The 18,862-nt window shown below is 52.0% G+C and overlaps 2 protein-coding genes across 3 annotated transcripts in view; one reads left to right on the forward strand and one right to left on the reverse strand.

Annotated features, from left to right (window-relative positions):
• Positions 1–18,862, forward strand: part of PNKD (PNKD metallo-beta-lactamase domain containing) — a 70,929-nt gene that overhangs the window by 3,725 nt on the left and 48,342 nt on the right. The gene's annotated exons all lie outside the window — the stretch shown is intronic.
• Positions 88–18,190, reverse strand: TMBIM1 (transmembrane BAX inhibitor motif containing 1). 2 transcript variants are annotated; one of them, XM_080668879.1, is made up of 12 exons: positions 18,081–18,190; positions 7,438–7,673; positions 6,039–6,133; positions 5,277–5,341; positions 5,053–5,106; positions 4,550–4,600; positions 3,771–3,810; positions 3,531–3,568; positions 3,288–3,375; positions 2,880–2,975; positions 1,901–1,954; positions 88–1,503 (listed from the first exon to the last, which is right to left on the reverse strand). In XM_080668879.1, the coding sequence occupies exons 2-12, from the start codon at positions 7,631–7,633 to the stop codon at positions 1,357–1,359; spliced, it is 924 nt and encodes a 307-aa protein (XP_080525005.1). In that variant the 5' UTR covers positions 7,634–7,673; positions 18,081–18,190; the 3' UTR covers positions 88–1,356. The 2 variants fall into 2 exon arrangements, with proteins under 2 accessions (XP_080525005.1, XP_080525006.1); XM_080668880.1 differs by lacking the exon at positions 18,081–18,190 and adding an exon at positions 17,625–17,765.

The following is an 18,862-nucleotide window of genomic DNA, read 5'->3' on the forward strand; positions in this document are numbered from 1 at the left end:
GAAAAGGTGGAAGATAACAAGCCGGAATGCAAAGGTAGGAAGTGGATTGGCAGGACCAGACCAAAATTGAAGAAAACCAGAGCCAAATGGGTTTTAACTTCTAAATGTAAAACTTTATTATATTTCTAGTTATGTCTTTTTATATGATATACTTAGGACCAAGGACTTGGAGAAGTCCTACTTATACCCTTAAGCTGATTTGGTTTCCACCCCACCTGATAGAGTGACCTTAGAGTGACCCTTGTTCCCCTTCCTCATTCCAGCTTGAGGCACTTGGTGTCACGAAGAAAGCAGGAACTGGCTAGAGAGATGGGGTCTGAGTCTAAAATCCCTCAGTAGGCGTTAAGAACAGAGGGGAAGTCTCATTCCTCTCAGGCCCTCCCTAGGTTAGCAGAAGTAAAGAACAATATCTGTCAGACTGGATGGGCTACTCCAAGGCATCCCAACCCAGTCTCTTCATCCTGGTTACTTCCTGGCCACACATGATCCTACAAACCACCCCATCTCCTGACCTTTGCCCCTCACTTTATGCCTTGAGCAGCCTTGAGTATGGAAAGCCAGAGATCCCTCTGACAGAGCTCAGAAGCACCAGGGAGGCCCCCCAAGCAGCTTTGGAGAATGGGAACCTGATGGCTGCAAATGGGCCTGCTCTCTGCCATCACCACAGCCATGAGGAAGCCCAGGGTAGACGCTGCTCTGTATTGGCCCCTGTGCTTGAGTTTGCTCCCTGTCCTCTCCCTCCCCCACCCCAACCCAGATAAACAATATATACATGCATCAAGAGAGGAGCTGAAGCAGGGGGACCCACAGCAAAGATCACTTATACCTCCCTGAGCAGGGAGCCACAAGGTGTGCCAAAGGAGTACAGGATAATGGCCAAAGGGTCCAGCAGGCGGGACAAACCTCTTTGGCTCTGTTAAGGGTTGAGGGAGGAAATAGCTCCAGCTACCTAGTCCAGAAGCCTGTGGCAAAGGTGGGTGGGGGAACCTCATCACCTTGAAGAGTCACGTCTACATCCATATTCCCTTTTAGTTTTAGAAGAGGCTCTTTCATCCCTCCCCGCTCCAACCCCAGCAGTTAAGAAGAATTTGGTGCCACATGGTAGAGGGAGAAGGCACATCTTCAGCCTAGTCCCTGCCAAGTCCATCAAGGGCAAGAGTTAGTCCCCAGTTCCTCCAGCCCCACCAGGTGGTACCCACACATCCACAGCCACAGAGGCCACTCACCCAGGACAGAAAGGAAACTGGGCGTATTACTTTAGGGGAAGGAAGGGCATCTGTGGCCCAGACCCTGGTCACAGGACCCAGCCCTCTAGAGTTGGGAGAGTCCAAAGTGGAGCAGAACTGGGGGTGCTCTTTAATCGCGACTCCCCACCAGCTGCAGCACAAAGGTGAAGATGTAGATGATGTCGGTGTAGATCTGCAGGGCGCCAGTGATGTAGTCCTCTGGGCTGATGGTGTGCTTCCGGTTCCCCAGGACCAACTGGGTGTCGTAAGCCAGGAACTGCAGGGACAAGCATGAGTGAGATCCCAGGGTATAATGCCAGAACTCGTTTCTGGTCAGCAGATCTGTACCCAGAGCCTCTGCACCATGCAGTGTGCTTAGGGGACACATTAATGAACAGCACAACACATGGTCTCTACTCTTAAGCAGTTCCCAGTCTAGAAAAGAAGAGACACTCTCCACAGTCCGCCTGTTGAGTGTTCTGCTGCAAGCAGTGTGGACACAAGAGGGCAGGGGTTCCCAGAAAATCAGCAAACCTCTTGACAGGGGAGATGGGGAAGGGTAGTTGTGGCCACATTCCCTGCCTCCCAAGTAGCCTAAATTCATGCTCCATCCACTCAGTTCCTCTCTTCCCTCCCCTCAGCTCCCCTTCCCAGAGAGTCGGGGCCTTACTCACCAAGGTAAAGCAAATGGCCCCCAGACCAGCATAGACCATATGGAGCCAGTAAATCTGATGAGAGGGAACAGGAATGGTGTTAGAAATCTTAGCAAAGCACAACCAAAGTGAGCTGTCAGGACCAGCTTCCCCTGGGATTCTGGCATCCAAGGGGATAGATCCAGGAAGCTACCTACACGAAAGGACTACCTCTGCCTTCCAGATCCTAGAAGAAATTAAGAATGGTAACAGATTTGGCAGAGAAAACAGCCCATCCTCCAGTGGCCATATGAAAACCAATCTCCAAAGTGAGTAAGGTACAGAGGTGTCCATATATTTCGGGGAAAGAGAAGGTTGAATTGCAGCTCTGGGAGGGGCAGGCTCAGGCAAGCACTGGTCAAAGAGCCCCATCATCTTTCCCCAGTCATAGTCAACCTTCAGGGGAATGCTTCTTGCAGCCAATCCCGGGAGGGACAGACTAAAGAAGAGGGTTGGGAGGGCAGCCCCAACCACTTTGATGAACATCAGAGTCAGAGAGTACCCCAGGCAGCCCTGCTCAACAGCCTTCCAGGCCTGTCCACTGAAGGGCAGGCAGCCCTCCTGTTCACATGCTTCCCCTTCCAGCTCTGTGCTCCCCTCTGTGCCATGGGGCTCCTCTCCCACCACCTCCTAGGACCTGGTCTCAGCTGCCAGATCTCATCCACTACTTCCCATGGGAATTCCGTGATGCTGTCCAAGGCTTCAGGTGCGATGGGTCCTAGGGCCGCCTGTTGCTGAAGAGAAATAACTATACCCTAACCCAGTGGTCTGTTGACTAATGAGTTTGCCGACCACTGCCCTAACCCAAAGGATGGGCCTCAGCACTGGTGCCTCTGCTGGCCAGTCGAGGGTCCTGGGAGCCAAAGCCTGCCCAGGGGCCTGTGGGCCTGCTGCGCTCGTTCTACAGAAAGTCTCCCCTGACCACTGGGTTCACTGACCCCAGCTCTCCCGAGACACTCACATATTTGAAGGACAGCACGATGGCAGTGACAATCCCAGTCACCATCATCACAATTCCCAGGACACAGAAGAGGCCTGTGCACGAGGTGAAGTCCACCTGCCAGGAAGGAGGAATGAAGTTTCTGTCAGATCAGTGTCACAACTAGCAGGCCAGCCAGACTGGCCCTGCCTCCCCCCACCTCCCAGGAGTCCCAGTGCTGCCTCCTGGGGGGCATGGGAGTGACATTCTAAGGACTGACATAGGGAGAAGTTTTGTAGGTGTAGTAGCTCTGAAGTGAAGGTAATAGGGTCTCTAAGGAAATCCCCAGTCTAGGGGGTCTGGGCCCTCCCAGGCCTGCTCAAGCACTAAGCCTTTCAGCTCTAAGAAAGGGGGGTGGAGAGGCCAGGGAGGGACCCCCCAAACCCTCACCTTGGTCTGGAAGCAGAAGATGGTGACTGAAATAGACACCACAGCAGTGATGATCATTGCGATGATGACGGCTTTGGTTTGATACATACTGAGGGGAGGAAGAGGGAGAGGCCAGAGGCATAAGCCACATATGACTGACTTCAAAATCACCACTTCTCCCATGCACAGGACTGCCAGCCCAGGGATGCCCGCTCCCCCATAACACACACTTCCCAGAGCATGGTGGTTTGTCCCTGAATGTACCTGGAAATGGTGCCCGTCATGAAGCCCAGGGCAAGAGTCTGAGGGAAGGAGAGAGACAAGAGTGAAACACTTAAGAGAGGCATGGTCATGGCAGAGTGTCAGGGCTGGGAGTAAATGTGACTGAGGAGACAGGCGTAAGGATATGGTGGCGGAGAGAACCAGACACCTTCCACAATGGCATCCCCATCCCTAACCCTCCCTCACACCATCTCCACATCCTCTCCACGCTTCTAGACTTACAAAGACGGTCAGCAGGATGATGTTCCATGGGAAACGGCGTCTGAAGGGAAAGAAACCATAATTAAGTGACTCAGGGCCAACCAGGTATCAGAGTCCTTTAGCAGAAGGAAGGTCTTGGCCCAGGTGCTTGGAGAATTAGGCCTTGACTTGGGGGGTGGGGGGGCGCAGGGAGGCTGGCTCAGCCTTTGGTACCTGCTCAGGTGTTCTAGGCAGGGACAACACAGGGCAATAGGACAGGTGTGGGCTGTGGGGCCACAAAGACCTGGATTCATTTGAGCTTTTACACTCTGTGTGACTGGCAAAGTTACTCAGCCTCTCTGAGCCTTGGGTTCTTCCTATTTGTAAAATGGTAAAATTTACATATCTTGCAGGGCTGCTGTAAGAATAATGGCTACATAGCTAAATAGATCCCACACAGGCAAGGTACTTGGTTGTTTTTTCAAACTGTAAGAGAAAGTTTATTTAGAAAGTTACAGAGGTAGTTGAAGTGAGCCAGCTGGGCTGCATAGGCTCAGGAAACTAGTTATAGATGCTAAAGGGCCCTTGGAGCTTAGGAGAGAAAGGCAGAGGTAATGTGCCTGGGGAGGGGGTGGGGAGAGGGAAAGGCTGGGGGCACCAGGCAAGGTACTGTACACACCTGCATGTAGCTGCTATCATCCTCATTACTGCTTGTAAGTCTTCATTCAGCTGCTATAAGGAGTCCCCTTTCTGCCCAAAATATTTGGCCCCACTCCTGCCCCCTGCCATCCCTTCTCTTTGTCTAAGTCTATGGGACTCACCTGGGTCCCTGGCAGCAAGCAAGGGTCAGGTAGGTGGCCAGGAAGACAGCACTGGGGAGAAAGAGACAGGAAGTAGTCCACAGGCCTGGTCAGCACTAGGTCCCTCCTGGCCCCACCTGACAGCACTCACCGGGCCAGCACGTTGGAGGCCCACAGAGCTGTTTGGAAGTCTGGGGGAAACTATCTAGTGGGACAAGATTACCCCAGCCAAGGGCACTGTTACGGGGCGGGTCTGGCCAGGAAGAGGGTGAAGGAGGTCGGAGTAGACAGGCTAACAGACTGTGGGGACCATTTTACTTTATGTGTGTTGCCACCAGTTCCCCACCCCTGCTCTTAGAGGAGTCTGTGCTGCTCCTTGCTGGGTGGCATGCACCCACACTTCCCAACAGAGGTGGCAACGTGGAGGGCCCCTCATAAACAGTATCTGGATCCCTGCTCTGAGAAATCCAGAGAGTTGTCACCACCACCCCCCTTGCCCCAAGCAGAGAGGAACACAGACTCACTAGGATACGTAATAGACAGCCACATTTCTCCTCACAAACTCGCCAACTGGCTTCCTGTGGAGCAAGAGAAGACAGGAGTCACAGCTGTTTCCTCGAATTGCCCACATCCAGCCCTTCTTCCGTCCCTCTGAGTCAAGGGCTCCCCACCCCAACTCCTGGCAGGTACCCGAGCAGGCCCAGGACCCCAGAGCTCCAAAGTGGGGCAGAGAGGCATAGAGACTCACACAAAGGTGAAGATGGCGATGATGGCCACTGTGATGAGCAGCTGGACGGAGATGATGCTGTAAACCTGCAACATAGACGGGTCAACATCCCACACCGCTGGCCTCTCCCCAGGAAGCAGCCAGCCCCCAGGCCAAGGAGCCCAATGACTCTTCTCCTCCCCTGTCTATTAACCGTGAGAGCCTCCTTTTTAATTTTGAAGGATCCACTCTTTGTTTCCACTCGAGAGCCCTCCCCAGCTGCAGCCAGGTGGAGAGGCTGGCTCCAATATTATCCATATCCCTGACACCCCGTCCCTGTCTGACATCCAGCCTCAGTTTTCTGCTTGCTTCCCCTGCCTCACTGCACAGCCAGTGTGGCCCTGCAGTTGCAGCCGTTTAGGCTGACACTGTCAGGTATCTATCTACTCTGAGCAGGATGCTGTGCACACAGGAGATGGAGAAGTGAGGGTGAGCTACCATCATTTCTGGCTTCCAGTTGCTTACAGCCAAACAGGAGAAAGAAATCTGGGGAGGACAGAACACTTTGCAGAGTCTGCTGAGATTTTTCCAGACTAAATCTGCCCGACCCCGAAACAAGGTCACAGAAAGAGGAGTGAAAGGTTAGGGAACAGGGATGAAAGAGTACAGGGCTAGAGAGAACCTGGAAGACAGCAGCTATTTCCATGGGAATGAGTCCCCAGGCTAACAGTGCCTCCCCACCAACCACCCCATTCCCACAGCCCAAAGGGCCCAGGTACACCTGCCTCCCAGCCCACATCTCACCTTTCGAATGAAGGTGTGTCGGACTTTCATGTCATCCCACTCTCCAGCCCCGAAGCTGTCACTCACTGCTCTCTCCTCGGCGTCATAGCCTGGGCCTGGGGACAGATCATGTATGACCAACTGGGAACATGTGGCCTCAATCCCAAAGCCTCTGTGACATTATCTCAGAGTCTCGGGTATCTCCAGCCAAAAACCAAGTGTTATAACAAACTCCCCGCCCAAGCCAGGTCCTCTAGATGCCCACAGAGTGACCCATCAGCATGCATTGAGGTCTCCTGGGCGAGGGTGCCCAGCCCACACCTGCATGCTCTGATGTATAAACACATGGTTGCAGGCACATGAACTAGAGTATCAGCCAGAGGAGCTGCGAAAGCGGGGTCAGAGCAGGGGACTCGATAGGAGGAGGAAAAGGAAGGTAAAAACACTGCACAGCCCTAGCCAGTTTGGCCCACTGATTAGAACGTCAGCCCTTGGACTGAAGGGTCCCAGGCCTGATTCCAGTCAAGGGCATGTACCTCGGTTGGGTTGCAGGCTTGATCCCCACCGCAGTCAGGGCGTGTGCGGGAGGTAACCAGTCGAAGTGTCTCTCTCCTATCCATGTTTCTCTTTCTGTCTCTCCCCCTCCCTCCCTCCCTTTAAAAATCAATGGAAAAAATATCCTCAGATAAGGATTAAAAACAACAGCAAAAAACACAGCACATGTGTGTGCAGGGTGGAGAAGAGTGTGTAGACCATGATCTACCTCAGGTCAACAAGTAGGACTCAGAGAAAACAGACATGCAGGGATATACATTCACAGGACAAGACAGGACTGGAAATGTGACTGACCACTGATATTTGCACCGAGTGGCCAGATGAGCCTGGGCTGTGCTCCAGGCCGCACAGCATTCCTGGAATGCCTGGGGACTACTTTCAAAATCCCGTGTGTGGGCTGCTCAGGAAAGTCACTGCCTTCTCATCTTATCTCATCTCAAAGACCAAACAGCATTTACTTGCCAGGGTGATTACCAAACATCCAAATGACCTCTGGATGTTTACAAAAATCATGTTACCTTAAAGGACAAGGATTAAAAAAAAAAAAGTACCTCAGGTTCCAAAGGGAGAGAGGAACTGGGTGGGGTGGCGCCCCTAGTTAGGAACGGCCACCTAGTAATTAATTACTTCACCCAGCCACTTTCTCTGTGGTGTAACTTCCGGTGGGTCTTATGCACTCAGACTCCCTGCTGAATAACGGGGCTAACAGGTGGTCCAGGGGAGCTAGGTACTGAGTAGGGAGGAAACAAAGATGGGAAATGGAGATGAAAAACCGGGTTAACAGGAAGTTGAAAAGGAACGAAATGAGGTGGCTCAGTGCTGCCAGTGCTCCTCCCACCCACCGCCAGCCACACTCAGGACTCACCGTAGTGCATGGGCATCGGGTGCACGGGGGGCATAGGCTGTGGGTAGCCAGCAGGGTGACCATAGCCAGGCTGTGGGTAGGCAGGGTAGGCAGGGTACCCGCCAGGCAGGACAGAAGGCTGCCCATAGCCCCCATGGGGTGGCGGGTACAGGGGGTTGCGGTCCTCATACGGAGGGGGTGCGCTGGGGTTGGACATGGCCACTCAAGGGCTGTGGGGAGACCCCAGTGGCTGGGACCTGAAATGGAAGACAAGAAAAGCAGTCATGAGTGCCTGGGCCCAGCTCACCCCACCCCAGTCCAGGTGGTCTCTGTGGAAGGAGACCCTCAAATTGTCTCTCAATCATGGGGTGCCATCCTCTGCCCACAGGCCATCCTCCCCATTGCTATAGTGCCCTTGGCCCACCAGCTCAGCCCCTGCCCCTCACCTTCACACCAGCTTTCTGCCCACAGCCCTCCCTGAGCAGCATTCTGCCATGGGGGGCGGGGGGGGAAGGGCGGACACAAGAGTCCAGAGGGATCACTGGGCATCAGTGGGGTAAGCGATAGCAGGGGCCTGGGAACTCCCCTGTGATCATTTAAGAATGCCTTCTAGCCCTGGACAGTGTGGCTCAGTTGGTTGGAGCATTGTCCTGTACACCAAAACGTGGCAGGTTCGATTCCCAGTCAGAGCACATACCCAGATTGCAGGTTTGATCCCCAGGCGGGGAGCGTGTGGGAGACAACAGATAGATGTTTCTCAAATTCATGTTTCTCTCTTTCTTGACCCCCCCCCCCGCCCCCCGCCTTTCCTCTCTCTGGAATCAATTTTAAAAAATAAAGAAAATAAAAAATTTTAAAAAGCTTTCTAGTGACCAGGGAAGAAGCCCAATGTCCAGCAAAGCCTGGTGAATCACAAGGCCAGCTGGGACGCATTGAAGGGTCAACCCAGCCCCCATGGCAGCTGGCAGGAGAGTCAGGTCTGAAAGGCAGAGCTGGGGAGGAGCCAAGGCAGATGGTGGGGGAGGAGGCGAGGACAACAAGCTAGCCCTGGTGCTGGAGCCACCAGCCCCAGCGTGGGAGGGCAGAGGGCTATGGACAGTGGCAGGCTGAGTCAGGGGACGCCTGAGGCCTGAGGGAATGGGTGCACAAGGCTAGCCACCAGAGCTGGGAGGTGGCGCAAAAGGGCAGGCCTGAGACAGAACTTTCTGGTTCTTTCAAATAACAGCCTAGGCGTGTCAGATGGGTGTGTAGCAGCCTATGGCTGCCACTGCTCTCTTCATGGCCTTGTCAGAGATTGGATAGTGCTTGCAGGGCCTCAAAGCCCCCGGGGAGGGGGAGACACTCGTTTTGAACCCCAGGGTCTCTAGTGTCCCTGTGATTCTTGCCTGTCTCCACCAGGGGCAGCAGCTAGCAGGGAAGAGGGAGCCCTAAGGATTCATGCCACAGGGTCCAGTCACTACCTTCTCTGCAGGAGGAAGAACCCCACAGCCAGGGGAAAGTTGAGGACAAGGCCCCAAATGCTCAGTTCAGATGAGGGAACCAAGGCTCAGAACAGTGAAGTGATTCCCCGTGATCACCGAACTGGCAGGTTAATGGTGCCACCAGAATCTGTCTTCTCTATTATGCTTCTTTTCGTTTCTATTCTTTCTTTCTACTTAATTTATTGATTCTTAGAGAGAGGAAGGGAGAGAGACTGAGAAATATTGATTTGTTGTTCTACCCACTCATGCATTCATTGGTTGATTCCTGCATGTGCCCTGACAGGGATCGACCCTGCAACCCTTGCATATGGGGATGATGTTCCAACCAACTGAGCTACCTGGCCAGGGCATATTATGCTGTGTTCTTTATGCCTCTTATGCCAAGTAAATGTTCCCTGGGACTGGTATTCCCCTCTTAAGTGGCAGAGATTAGGGCTTGCGAAGAGCTAAGAAGGAGGTCCCTGGAAGACCCCGATTAGGGTCAAGCCCTGATAGAGTCTGGGCCCCTTGACAGAGCCACCACCTCCCCCTAGGGCAGTGCTCGGCAAGCGAGCCGCAGTTTGCCGACCACTACCCTAGAGCATCCTCCAAGGGGCAGACCTTTAGGATCCCACAGAGAGGAAGCACCCCCAGATCCAGGTCAGCAGACAGCCTCAGAGCTTCTGCTGAAAAGCCGGCTTTTTAGGGCGCCTGCACAGTTCAGGGATCAGATAAAGGACTGTCTTATCTCTTCTCTCTTATGACAATTGGGATAATCCAGAGAGGAAGGTGGCAGGGAGGGTGGGGAGGCAGGATTGAATTACAGGCCAGGTCTCTAAATGGGTTATTTTGAGGAAAGCTGTTCTCCATCTTCCCAGAGTAAATGGACCAGCGCAGCAAGAATGTGTCAGGTCAGAAATAAGAAAGATGTCCCTGACAGCAAGGGTGTTGACACAGCAAACCAGGGCATCAGAAGTGGGGTGTGTGCTGGTCCTGCACCGGGGAGTAGAGTGTCCTGAGGAGACTGGAATGAAAGGAACAAGGGAGGACTAAAAACTGGGTATGCTGAGTTTAAGAAACCGAGATATTCACTGTTTTTGACAGTGTTTTGTTTAGCCCTAGCTGGTTTGGCTCAGTGGATGGAGTGCCGGCCTGCCTATTCCGGTCCAAGGCATGTCCCTGGGTCGCAGGCAACCAATCGATGTGTCTCTCTCACATCAATGTTTCTCTCTCTCTAAAAATCAATGGAAAAATTTCCTCGTGTAAGGATTAACAGCAACAATAACAAAATGTTTTATTTATGTAAGAGAAAATACTCATAAGTCGTTATATGTGTCTCTTCTTAATAGACTTTAAAAGAGGAAGAAAGAAAAACTGGGGTCCCCTTCTGTAAGACAAGAGGCTCCTTCACCCTATATCCCTCTATCCATCCCCTTCAAAAGTCCCCTTTTAGCCCTAGCTGGTTTGGCTCAGTGGATAAAGTGCCGGCCTGTGGACTGAAGGGTCCCGGGTTCAATTCTGGTCAAGGGCACATGCCTGGGTTGTGGGCTCGATCCCCAGTAGGGGGCATGCAAGAGGCAGCCAATCAATGATTCTCATCATTGATGTTTCTATCTCCCTCTCCCTTCCTCTCTGAAATCAATAAAAATATATAAAATAAATTAATTAAATTAAAAAATATTTTATTGACTTCAGAGAGGAAGGGAGAGGAAGAGATAGAAATATCAGTGATCAGAGAGAATCATTGATCAGCTGCCTCTTGCATGCCCCCTACTGGGGATTGAGCCTGCAATCTGGGCATGTGCCCTTGACCGGAATCAAACCCGGGACCCTTCAGTCCACAGGCTGATGAGATGCTCTATCCACTGAGCAAAACTGTCTAGGGCAAATATATTTTTTAAATCCCCTTTTAACTACACCAAGAGAACAGTGGCCTGTTTGCAGGAAGAGAGATGGGTTTATTTGTCATTATTGCCCTCATCTCAGCACCCCGGACCATTTGATGTCCACCATCCAGATGGTGGCATATAGGTTAACAGGCTGACCGCAGCAGGGGGCACTGGCAAGAAAGGCCCTGTGGTCAGAAGCTCCAGCTGAGCCACCAGTGTCACCAGTACCCAGTTCTGTAGCCTCCTCAGGGTACACCTCTGTGAAATGAGCTGAGTGGACCAGGCGGTCCCTGACTCATTTCCAGCTCTAACAGACTGGAATCCTGGAACTCCCCTGAGAAGCCAGGCTATGCAGTGCCTGCCCTGTACATGGCCAGCCAGCCACTCCTCCTTCCTTCTTCAAAGCTGAGCCGGACAAACAGGTCCCTCTCCAGACTACAGGGTGAACCAGGGAGAGCAAGGCCGGCCTTAGATGGGCCACGAGGATCTAGGGTTCCAGCCCAGTGCAGAGGGCTGCTGACTCATGAGGACTCCCTCTGCACTCCTGCCCTCCCTCTGACTCTTCTGGTTTCAGAGGAATTCACTAGTGGCTCTGCCTGCTGGGGATACAGGAGGTCACAGTCCAATTCTCTGGGGCCTCAGCCACCAGCCATGCTCACCAGAGACTGGCACTGACCATTTCACCTCACTATGCCTCAGTTTCTCCAGCTGGAAAATGAGTTTTATATTATAATAGTACCCTCCAGAGAGTTGTAAAAATTAAATGAGAAAATACACATAGAACACTTAGAACAGTGCCTGACCTCTGATAAACAATAAATGTTGACTATTTTTAGTTATTTCATTAAATCCTCACAAGAGGCCAACAGGGTAGATAATGTTATTTTCCCTATTTACAAGTGAAGGAATAGAGGCTTAGAAGAATTAAGTCACTTGCCCAAGGTTACTTAGCTAGGGTATGAGGAAGTCAAGATTTGAGCTCCAAGTCCAACTCCAGAGCCCATGCTATTAGAGCCCCTGCTCAGATCCCTCATTCAAACACACTGTCTGTTCAAACTTCTCATCACTTCTCATGGCTTCCCCTCCGAAACCCCCTAATGACAATGGAAGGCTTACAGAGCACGTTGATTCTAGACCACCATTCAGCCCCTTTCATAATCCCCCAGGTCCCCAATTCTGTGCAACCACCAGGAAAAAAAGAGGGTAGTCAGAGACAGAGATTCTTACTGGTAAGAGTTGAAATGAAACTCACTCAGATAGGGTAAGCCCACCCCTCGCTTTGCCAACCAGACAGCCATAGGGAGGCAGAGTGACCTGCCCTTTGTCACAAAGCTGGACCTGGGGTCGGGTATAGAGGCCTGGGCACGGAGAGGGAGTGTCCAGGCCATCAGGGAGAGGCTGAGCTCAGCCACACTCACCTCTGAGCAACGCCAGACTACAGAGCCTCGGTCCAAGGCTGCCAGTACCAGCAGTTCTGAGCCTGCTCCCTGGCTGCTGCCCCACCCTCATGACAGCCCTGGCCACCTCCTCATTGAGCTCAGCTGGGGATGAGGTTTGGGACTGGCATTGGCCCAGGGAAAGGGGGAAGTGGCCAGTGTTTACTTTCATAGCTATGACTACAGGTGGGAGCTGGAGAAGAATGTACAGTTGAAAGGGAAGGAGGAGAAATATCTAGAGAGTGAGGATAATTCAAGCCCAAAGACTAGGAACCAGTAATCAGGTCATCTGGAGGGGCTCACAGTCTCCAGAGGCTAAAAAGGACTATTAAGGTTCCCCATTGGAAGCCAGAATTTTCCTAAAACACAGTGAGCATTCAACTCCTACTGGATACACTCCAGTGACAGGAGCAAGACTGTTCTACTTGCAGGCAGCTTGAATCACTAGAACATTCTTCGTCACAATACCTATTACCAAGACATTCAGACTCTCCTGTCCTTGTCATATCACAGATCTAAGTTTGCCCCCTCTCTTATGACCCTGATCCCTCATCAGAAAGGAGCCGGCACCTCTCCTTTCTCCTGCAAGACCCCCAGACCCAGCCTGCACAACAGTAGAAATGGGTGGGCTCAGATGTAGGACTTGCTGGCTGTCAAGTTTTCAGGTGCAGCGTCAGGAAAGCATCTCAGGAAAGTATGGCCACCATACTCCTAGCCAGTTGAGGCCCAGGCCCAGGCTCCCCTGGGGGCATCTGAAGGGTTAAGGCTCTGGAATCTACAGAGAGACTGGTGCTACTGGGGTTACAGCAAGAGGGTGTGTGTGTTGGAAGGAGGAGGGGTGGAAAGGAGCAGCTGACTGGTCCAGGCAGCGTGCCCTCCTCCCTGCCAGGAATGGATGCCCAGAGCCAGAGTGGAAAGAATAGCTCAGAGTGCACATCTCAGGAAACCCCACCCAGCAGACCTAGGAGGGCAGCCCCTGGCCCACTGTAACCAGGCCTCTTATTACAGTCTCTTTTCCTCCCTCTTCCTTTACCTAACCCAACTCCCCCACCCAAGAAAACACTTCACCCTCCTACCCCAGTATATAGCCACCAGGGCAGAGGAGGAGTAAAAGGATACACCCAGGAGTGTCTGGGCATGTCACCAGGCCTGACGCACACAGACCAATGGGCCCAGAACCCACTTATCCTCTGTGCGCCTGGCCCCTGGGATTAATAGGATGACGCTGAGTGGATCTAAAAACTGAACCATCAGAACTGGGTTGGACTTTAGAAATCATCTGGTCATTTGACAGACTAGGAAATCCCAGAGCCAAGAAAGTTCCTGTCCCAGCCCACGACAAGCCCTCTGGGTCATGGGTTTGGAACTTCATTCCCAGCCCTGCCCACTGTCTGAGAACTCAGAGAAACAGAAGGCAGCACACACACCCTGAGGCAGAGCCAGAACAGTCCACTCATTTCCCCAGTTCTCTATGCCTCCTGCTCAGAAATAGATAAGACTGTCAGCCCATGACTTCCTTCCCAGTCCAGGTCTAACCAGGGCACTCACTCCAGTCAGAGAGTGAGAGGGGTGGCTCCAGTCTCCAAGCTGCCCTGGAGAGCAGGGAGGACCCAGGCATCCACAGCTCCCCCATTACCCTTCACTGAAGGCAGAATTGTGTCATCAGTGTGGTAATCTCAAAGACCCCAGGCAAGTCAGTGGTCAGAGTGGCCTGGGAGTGCAGTATAGGGAATGAGGAAGCTATTAGGCAGGAAAAGAAGAGAATCACTTACAGTAAGTAGTAAGTACTGTGTACTTACCATGCAAGACTTGGGCACATGGGATCCTCACAGGCTCCTGTGAGGTGCATATTCTTTTTATATTGATTTCAGAAAGGGAGAGAAGCATCAATGATAAGAGAGAATCATTGTTGGCTGCCTCAGGCACACCCCCTATTGGGACTCGAGCCTGCAACCCAGGCATGTGCCCTGACTGGGAATCAAACCATGACCTCCTGGTTCATAGGTCTATGCTCAACCACTGAGCCACACCAGCTGGGTGAGATGCATATTCTTATTCCCACTCTACAGATGACAAAACTGAAATTCAGAGAAAAACAGATCTAAGGTCCCATAGCAGGTGGACAGCAGAGATGGGTTTGAACCTAAATCTGATGTCTGATTTTACACCTGCCTAGAGCAGATGCCTCTGAGACTCCCCACCAGTCACCTGTGTGATGAGGTCAGCACCCAAAGCGGGCTGAGGTAGAAAAGATCTTTCCTGTTGATACTAGTCCCCTCCCCCCTGTAGAAAGTCCATCCAGGCCAGGGCCCTGGGTTAGGAGGCAGGGAGCTGAGTTCTTGTCCTGGCCCAGGTCCTGACTCCACTGTGTGAGTCAGGATAGGCCACTTCACATCCCTGGGCTCAGTTTTCTCATCAGTGAATGAGCACACTGAACCAAAAAATCAAAGTCCATGCCAACTCTAACAGTCTCTGATTCTGAATGAACAGCCCAAGCAAACCAGAACAGGAGACTCCAGGGCAGAATGACCTACTTCCTGAAGAATCTAGGCTGAGGTCACTACTCATGTTAACTGTTCTGGATGACCGTCTACCGAGGCAAAGGCATGTGGCATGTTCTGGGTATGGGAGTGGCCAAAACTTCTTCTCCTCCCGAACTGCCCCTGAACACCCCAGCATCTCCTAGGAGCTCACTCACCCCAGAACCTGAAGAGAAGCAAGGTAGCACTAGAAAAGAAAGACTGAGGCAGAAAGCCAAGAAACCTGGGTTTAAGTTCTAACTACCACTAACTAGTTGTGGGAATCCATGCAAATGACCTCCCCTGGCCTCCTTTTCACCCAGGTGGGGGAGAGGAGGAGGGGCTTGTTACTGGGACCAGAGAGTGGAGAGCTAGAATCATCACCCAGGCCTTCCCTGGACTGCTCTAAAGAACACAGCCCAGGAGATGGGAATGGATGAGCTCTGAAAACAGATCAGTCTGAAAAGCAATCCATATCCCCTTTTGGAAATTCACAAGGCACAGTGGCATAGTAGGCTGCTGAGAAGTCCTGCAGTGAGCAAACCTGTTCAACTTTGTTTAACCCAGTGTTCCTTCACACTTTCTCAAACCCGAAACATTTTTATCAAAGCACACCTAATGAATAATATTCAATGGATGCTGGGCAGGCCACCTTTGTTTTACAGATAGACCCAACCTTGAGAATGACTCATGTCCTAACTCCTCATATCTTTATTTTTTTCTTAATGTTTATTTATTGACTTTTTTAAAGTATTTTTTTTACTGATTTCAGAGAGGAAGGGAGAGGGAGAAACATCAACGATGAGAGAGAATCATTGATTGGCAGCCTCCTACACGACCCCTCTCCCCCCCCTCCCCCACCCCCACAAAGGAGCCCACAACCCTGGGCATGTGCCCTGACCTGAAATTGAACCGTGACCTCCTGGTTCATAGGTTGACACTCAGCCACTGAGTCACACTGGCTGGACTATTTATTGATTTTAGAGAGAAGAAGGGAGAGAAAGAGAGAGAGAAACATGGATTTGTTGTTTCATTTATTTATGAATTCACTGGTTACTTCCTGTATGTGCCATGAATTGGGATCGAACCTGAAACCTTCTCAATATCTTTTTTTTTTTCAATTGAAGTATAAATGACATGTAACATTATATAAGTGTCAGGTATACAACATAATAATTCAATATTTATATATACTGCAAAATGGTCACAATAAGTCATTATTATCCATCACCATACAAACTTACAAAATTTTATTTTTTGTGACAAGAACTTTTAAGATTTACTCAGCAACTTTCAAACATGCACTACAATATTATTGACTAACTCCTCATATCTTAAAACCTCGGCCCTCACACACAGCCTCTTCGAGCAGTCACATTAAGTACCAGGCATGCCCCCTCTCAGAGAGTCAGCTAGCTGAGTGCCAGGATGGATCCTCTGTGGGGGTCCTTCCTCTCTTCCCTCCCCTGCCCCCCAAGCTGCTATTATAATCTCCACAGTAGGATTTACTGCCAAGGCTGGGTGACATCTCCAACTAGCATAGAGCCAGGAGACTGGCATTCCCTGACATCACCTTCATGTAATAGGAAAAAATACAAATCATTACACACAAGGACTCATTCTTATCTTCCTCCCTGCCCACTGCATTGAGTACTGTCTAGGTACCCAGCACTGTGGACTTCTGGATATCATTTCTACTTCAAAAAAACAAACAAACAAACAAAAAAACACACACCCAGGTTTTAGCTTAGAATCCCCGAATCTTAGGGTTGGAAGATTCTGTTAAGGCCATGCTCTCCCCAGGCATTTCCAATAGAATGCTCCAGAAAGCCCACCTCATTTTGCTAGCGGAGGCCTTCCCAGAGAGCTGTATAAGCTTGAGCTTCCACTCCCTGGCCCTCCCAGTGCAGTCCTCTGAGGACACTTGTGTGTCCCCTCTCTGCGGCCTCTGCTCTTTCTAAGGGCCCAGGGTGAGAAGTTGGGGGGATGGAAGTGCTCTGAGGTGGACAGCTTGCAGCTAAGGCCCCCATTCCCATGGGAGGAGGCTAAACTGAGGTGGCTATTACCTCAGCCTGACATGAGGTTCTCCCCACACTTAAGGTGTAACCCATCATTACCTCTCTGAGGTGCCCATTTTTACAAGTGAGGCCCTGAGATCATGGCATAAGGAGACAGTAAATCAGGGCCCTTGACACTGTGTGGTCCCACCACTTTTTTCTAAGTTACAAACTGGGTCTCTGGGTCCTCATGACTGGAGAGACAGGGAGCGCAGGCAAGTGAGAAGGAAGCATGGCTGCCTCTTTGTCCCAGACTAAGCGGCCCCAAGGAAGCACCTCGCTCCCCCTGCCACCACTGGCCAGGCCCAAGACGCCAGCTTTGAAACCAAAGCTCACCAATGAGATGAATATTTCAGAGCCCCAGAGAACTGGACACCTGAGGGACCTTCCATGACACGTGTGTGGCTCTGACCCTGGTTCCCAGGCCTACTCCTACTTGTCCCATGTCCAGGTTCCTCAGGTAGAACCCCACGGCTAGAGGCCACAGTGGGCTGAGAGGGGTAGAGACCCCCCAGGGACAAGAACTGATGCGAAACCCACAAGATCAGGGCCAAGACTCCCAGCATTCTTCCTCTACTTGCCCTCCCACTGTCCCCTGGCTTCTTCCCCAGTCTCACTTGTTTACCCCTTTTCCATTTTCCTGCTTGCTTTTTACTCTGACCCAAAGAGGCCAGGAGGAGAACAATACTGCCCCTGTAGCTTTCTGAACCCAGCCTGAGGAAGTGGCAGGAAGCAGGCAAGGTGAGACAAAGCCATGGTGACGGAGGTGCCCACTTCCCCACCCACGGACAGGGGCTGCTCACTATTTGCACCCTGTCTCTTCCCCCACTGACCAGTACTCTTTTACCTGTCTACACCTGGGCTGGCGTAGGGGCAACTTGAGGCCGGGTGGGTCCCACGCCACCTCCTGCTCCCACCAGCTGAGGGCCATCAGAGCCTTCATTCCACGCACAGCTGGCCACTCTGGGAATGGCACTGTGGACACGCCCTGCGACAGACACGCGCAAGAGGGGCACATGACACCCTCAAACCCTGGCCACCCGCCGGTGCCCACAACCAGCCGCTCGGCTCCCAAAGATAAACGGGTGGCACCCGCCTGCCCCAGGCGCAAGGGGAAAGCGAAACTCCAACAGAGAGAGCGACGGATCCGCGTTCTGGCACCGACTGCCGGGGCGGGAACGGCCCGGCCCGCCGCGCACTCTGAGAAAGTTTGGGGGCCCCGGCCCAGCACCGTCCCAGCCCTGACTCAGTCCCCGCCCGCCCGCAGTCCCCAACTCCAGCGGGCCGCGGCCCCCTAACTTGCCTGGCAGATCCAGACGGTGCGTTCCCGTCCTCCAGGCGTCGCAAGTCTGGCACCGCCCGCCCGGGCCTGGGCTGGGCTGGTCTGGGCTCTGCGCCCCGCCCCGTCGCGTCGGCCCCTGGGGCGGGGTCTCCGGGCGCCACCAGTGGGGAGCTGAGGTCCGCCCCGGGTCCCGCCCGCGCCCGGCCTGTGACCATGACGAATTCGCTAGTCCTGTATTTTCGGATTTAAAGGCAATACGTGATCACTGATGGAAACTTAAAAAAAACAAATACAGGATGAAAAGCACTTCATTCCACCCACTCCCGACTCCCAGCGGGAAGTACTTGCTCTTGGTGTTTCTTTGCCTTTACGTATTTTACTTGTTTTTCAAGTGATGTCATGTTGTATGTTTTGTTTATTGCTTTTCTTTACTATTTTATCACAAGCATTTTCTTGTTACTAAATATTATTCAAAAGCAACTTTAACCCTGGCCGGTGTGGCTCAGTTGGTTGAGCTGTGTCACATGCACCCAGAGGTCGCTGGTTCCATTCCCAGTCAGGGCACAAGCCTGGGTTTCAGGGCTCCATCCCCAGTAGGGGGCGTGCAGGAGGCAGCCTATCAAGGTTTCTCTCTCATGGACGTTTCTTTCTCTCCCTCTCCCTTCCACTCTCTTTAAAATCAATAAAAACAGATGTATTCTATCACATAGCTATGCTGATTTATTCTACAATTAACTACTGAAAAACATTCAAATTGTTGCCCATTTTTTCATTATTAGATATGTTTGCGATGAACATCTTTG

This window comes from Plecotus auritus (assembly GCF_963455305.1).
Source record: "Plecotus auritus genome assembly, chromosome: 5".
Classification (NCBI taxonomy): domain Eukaryota; kingdom Metazoa; phylum Chordata; class Mammalia; order Chiroptera; family Vespertilionidae; genus Plecotus; species Plecotus auritus.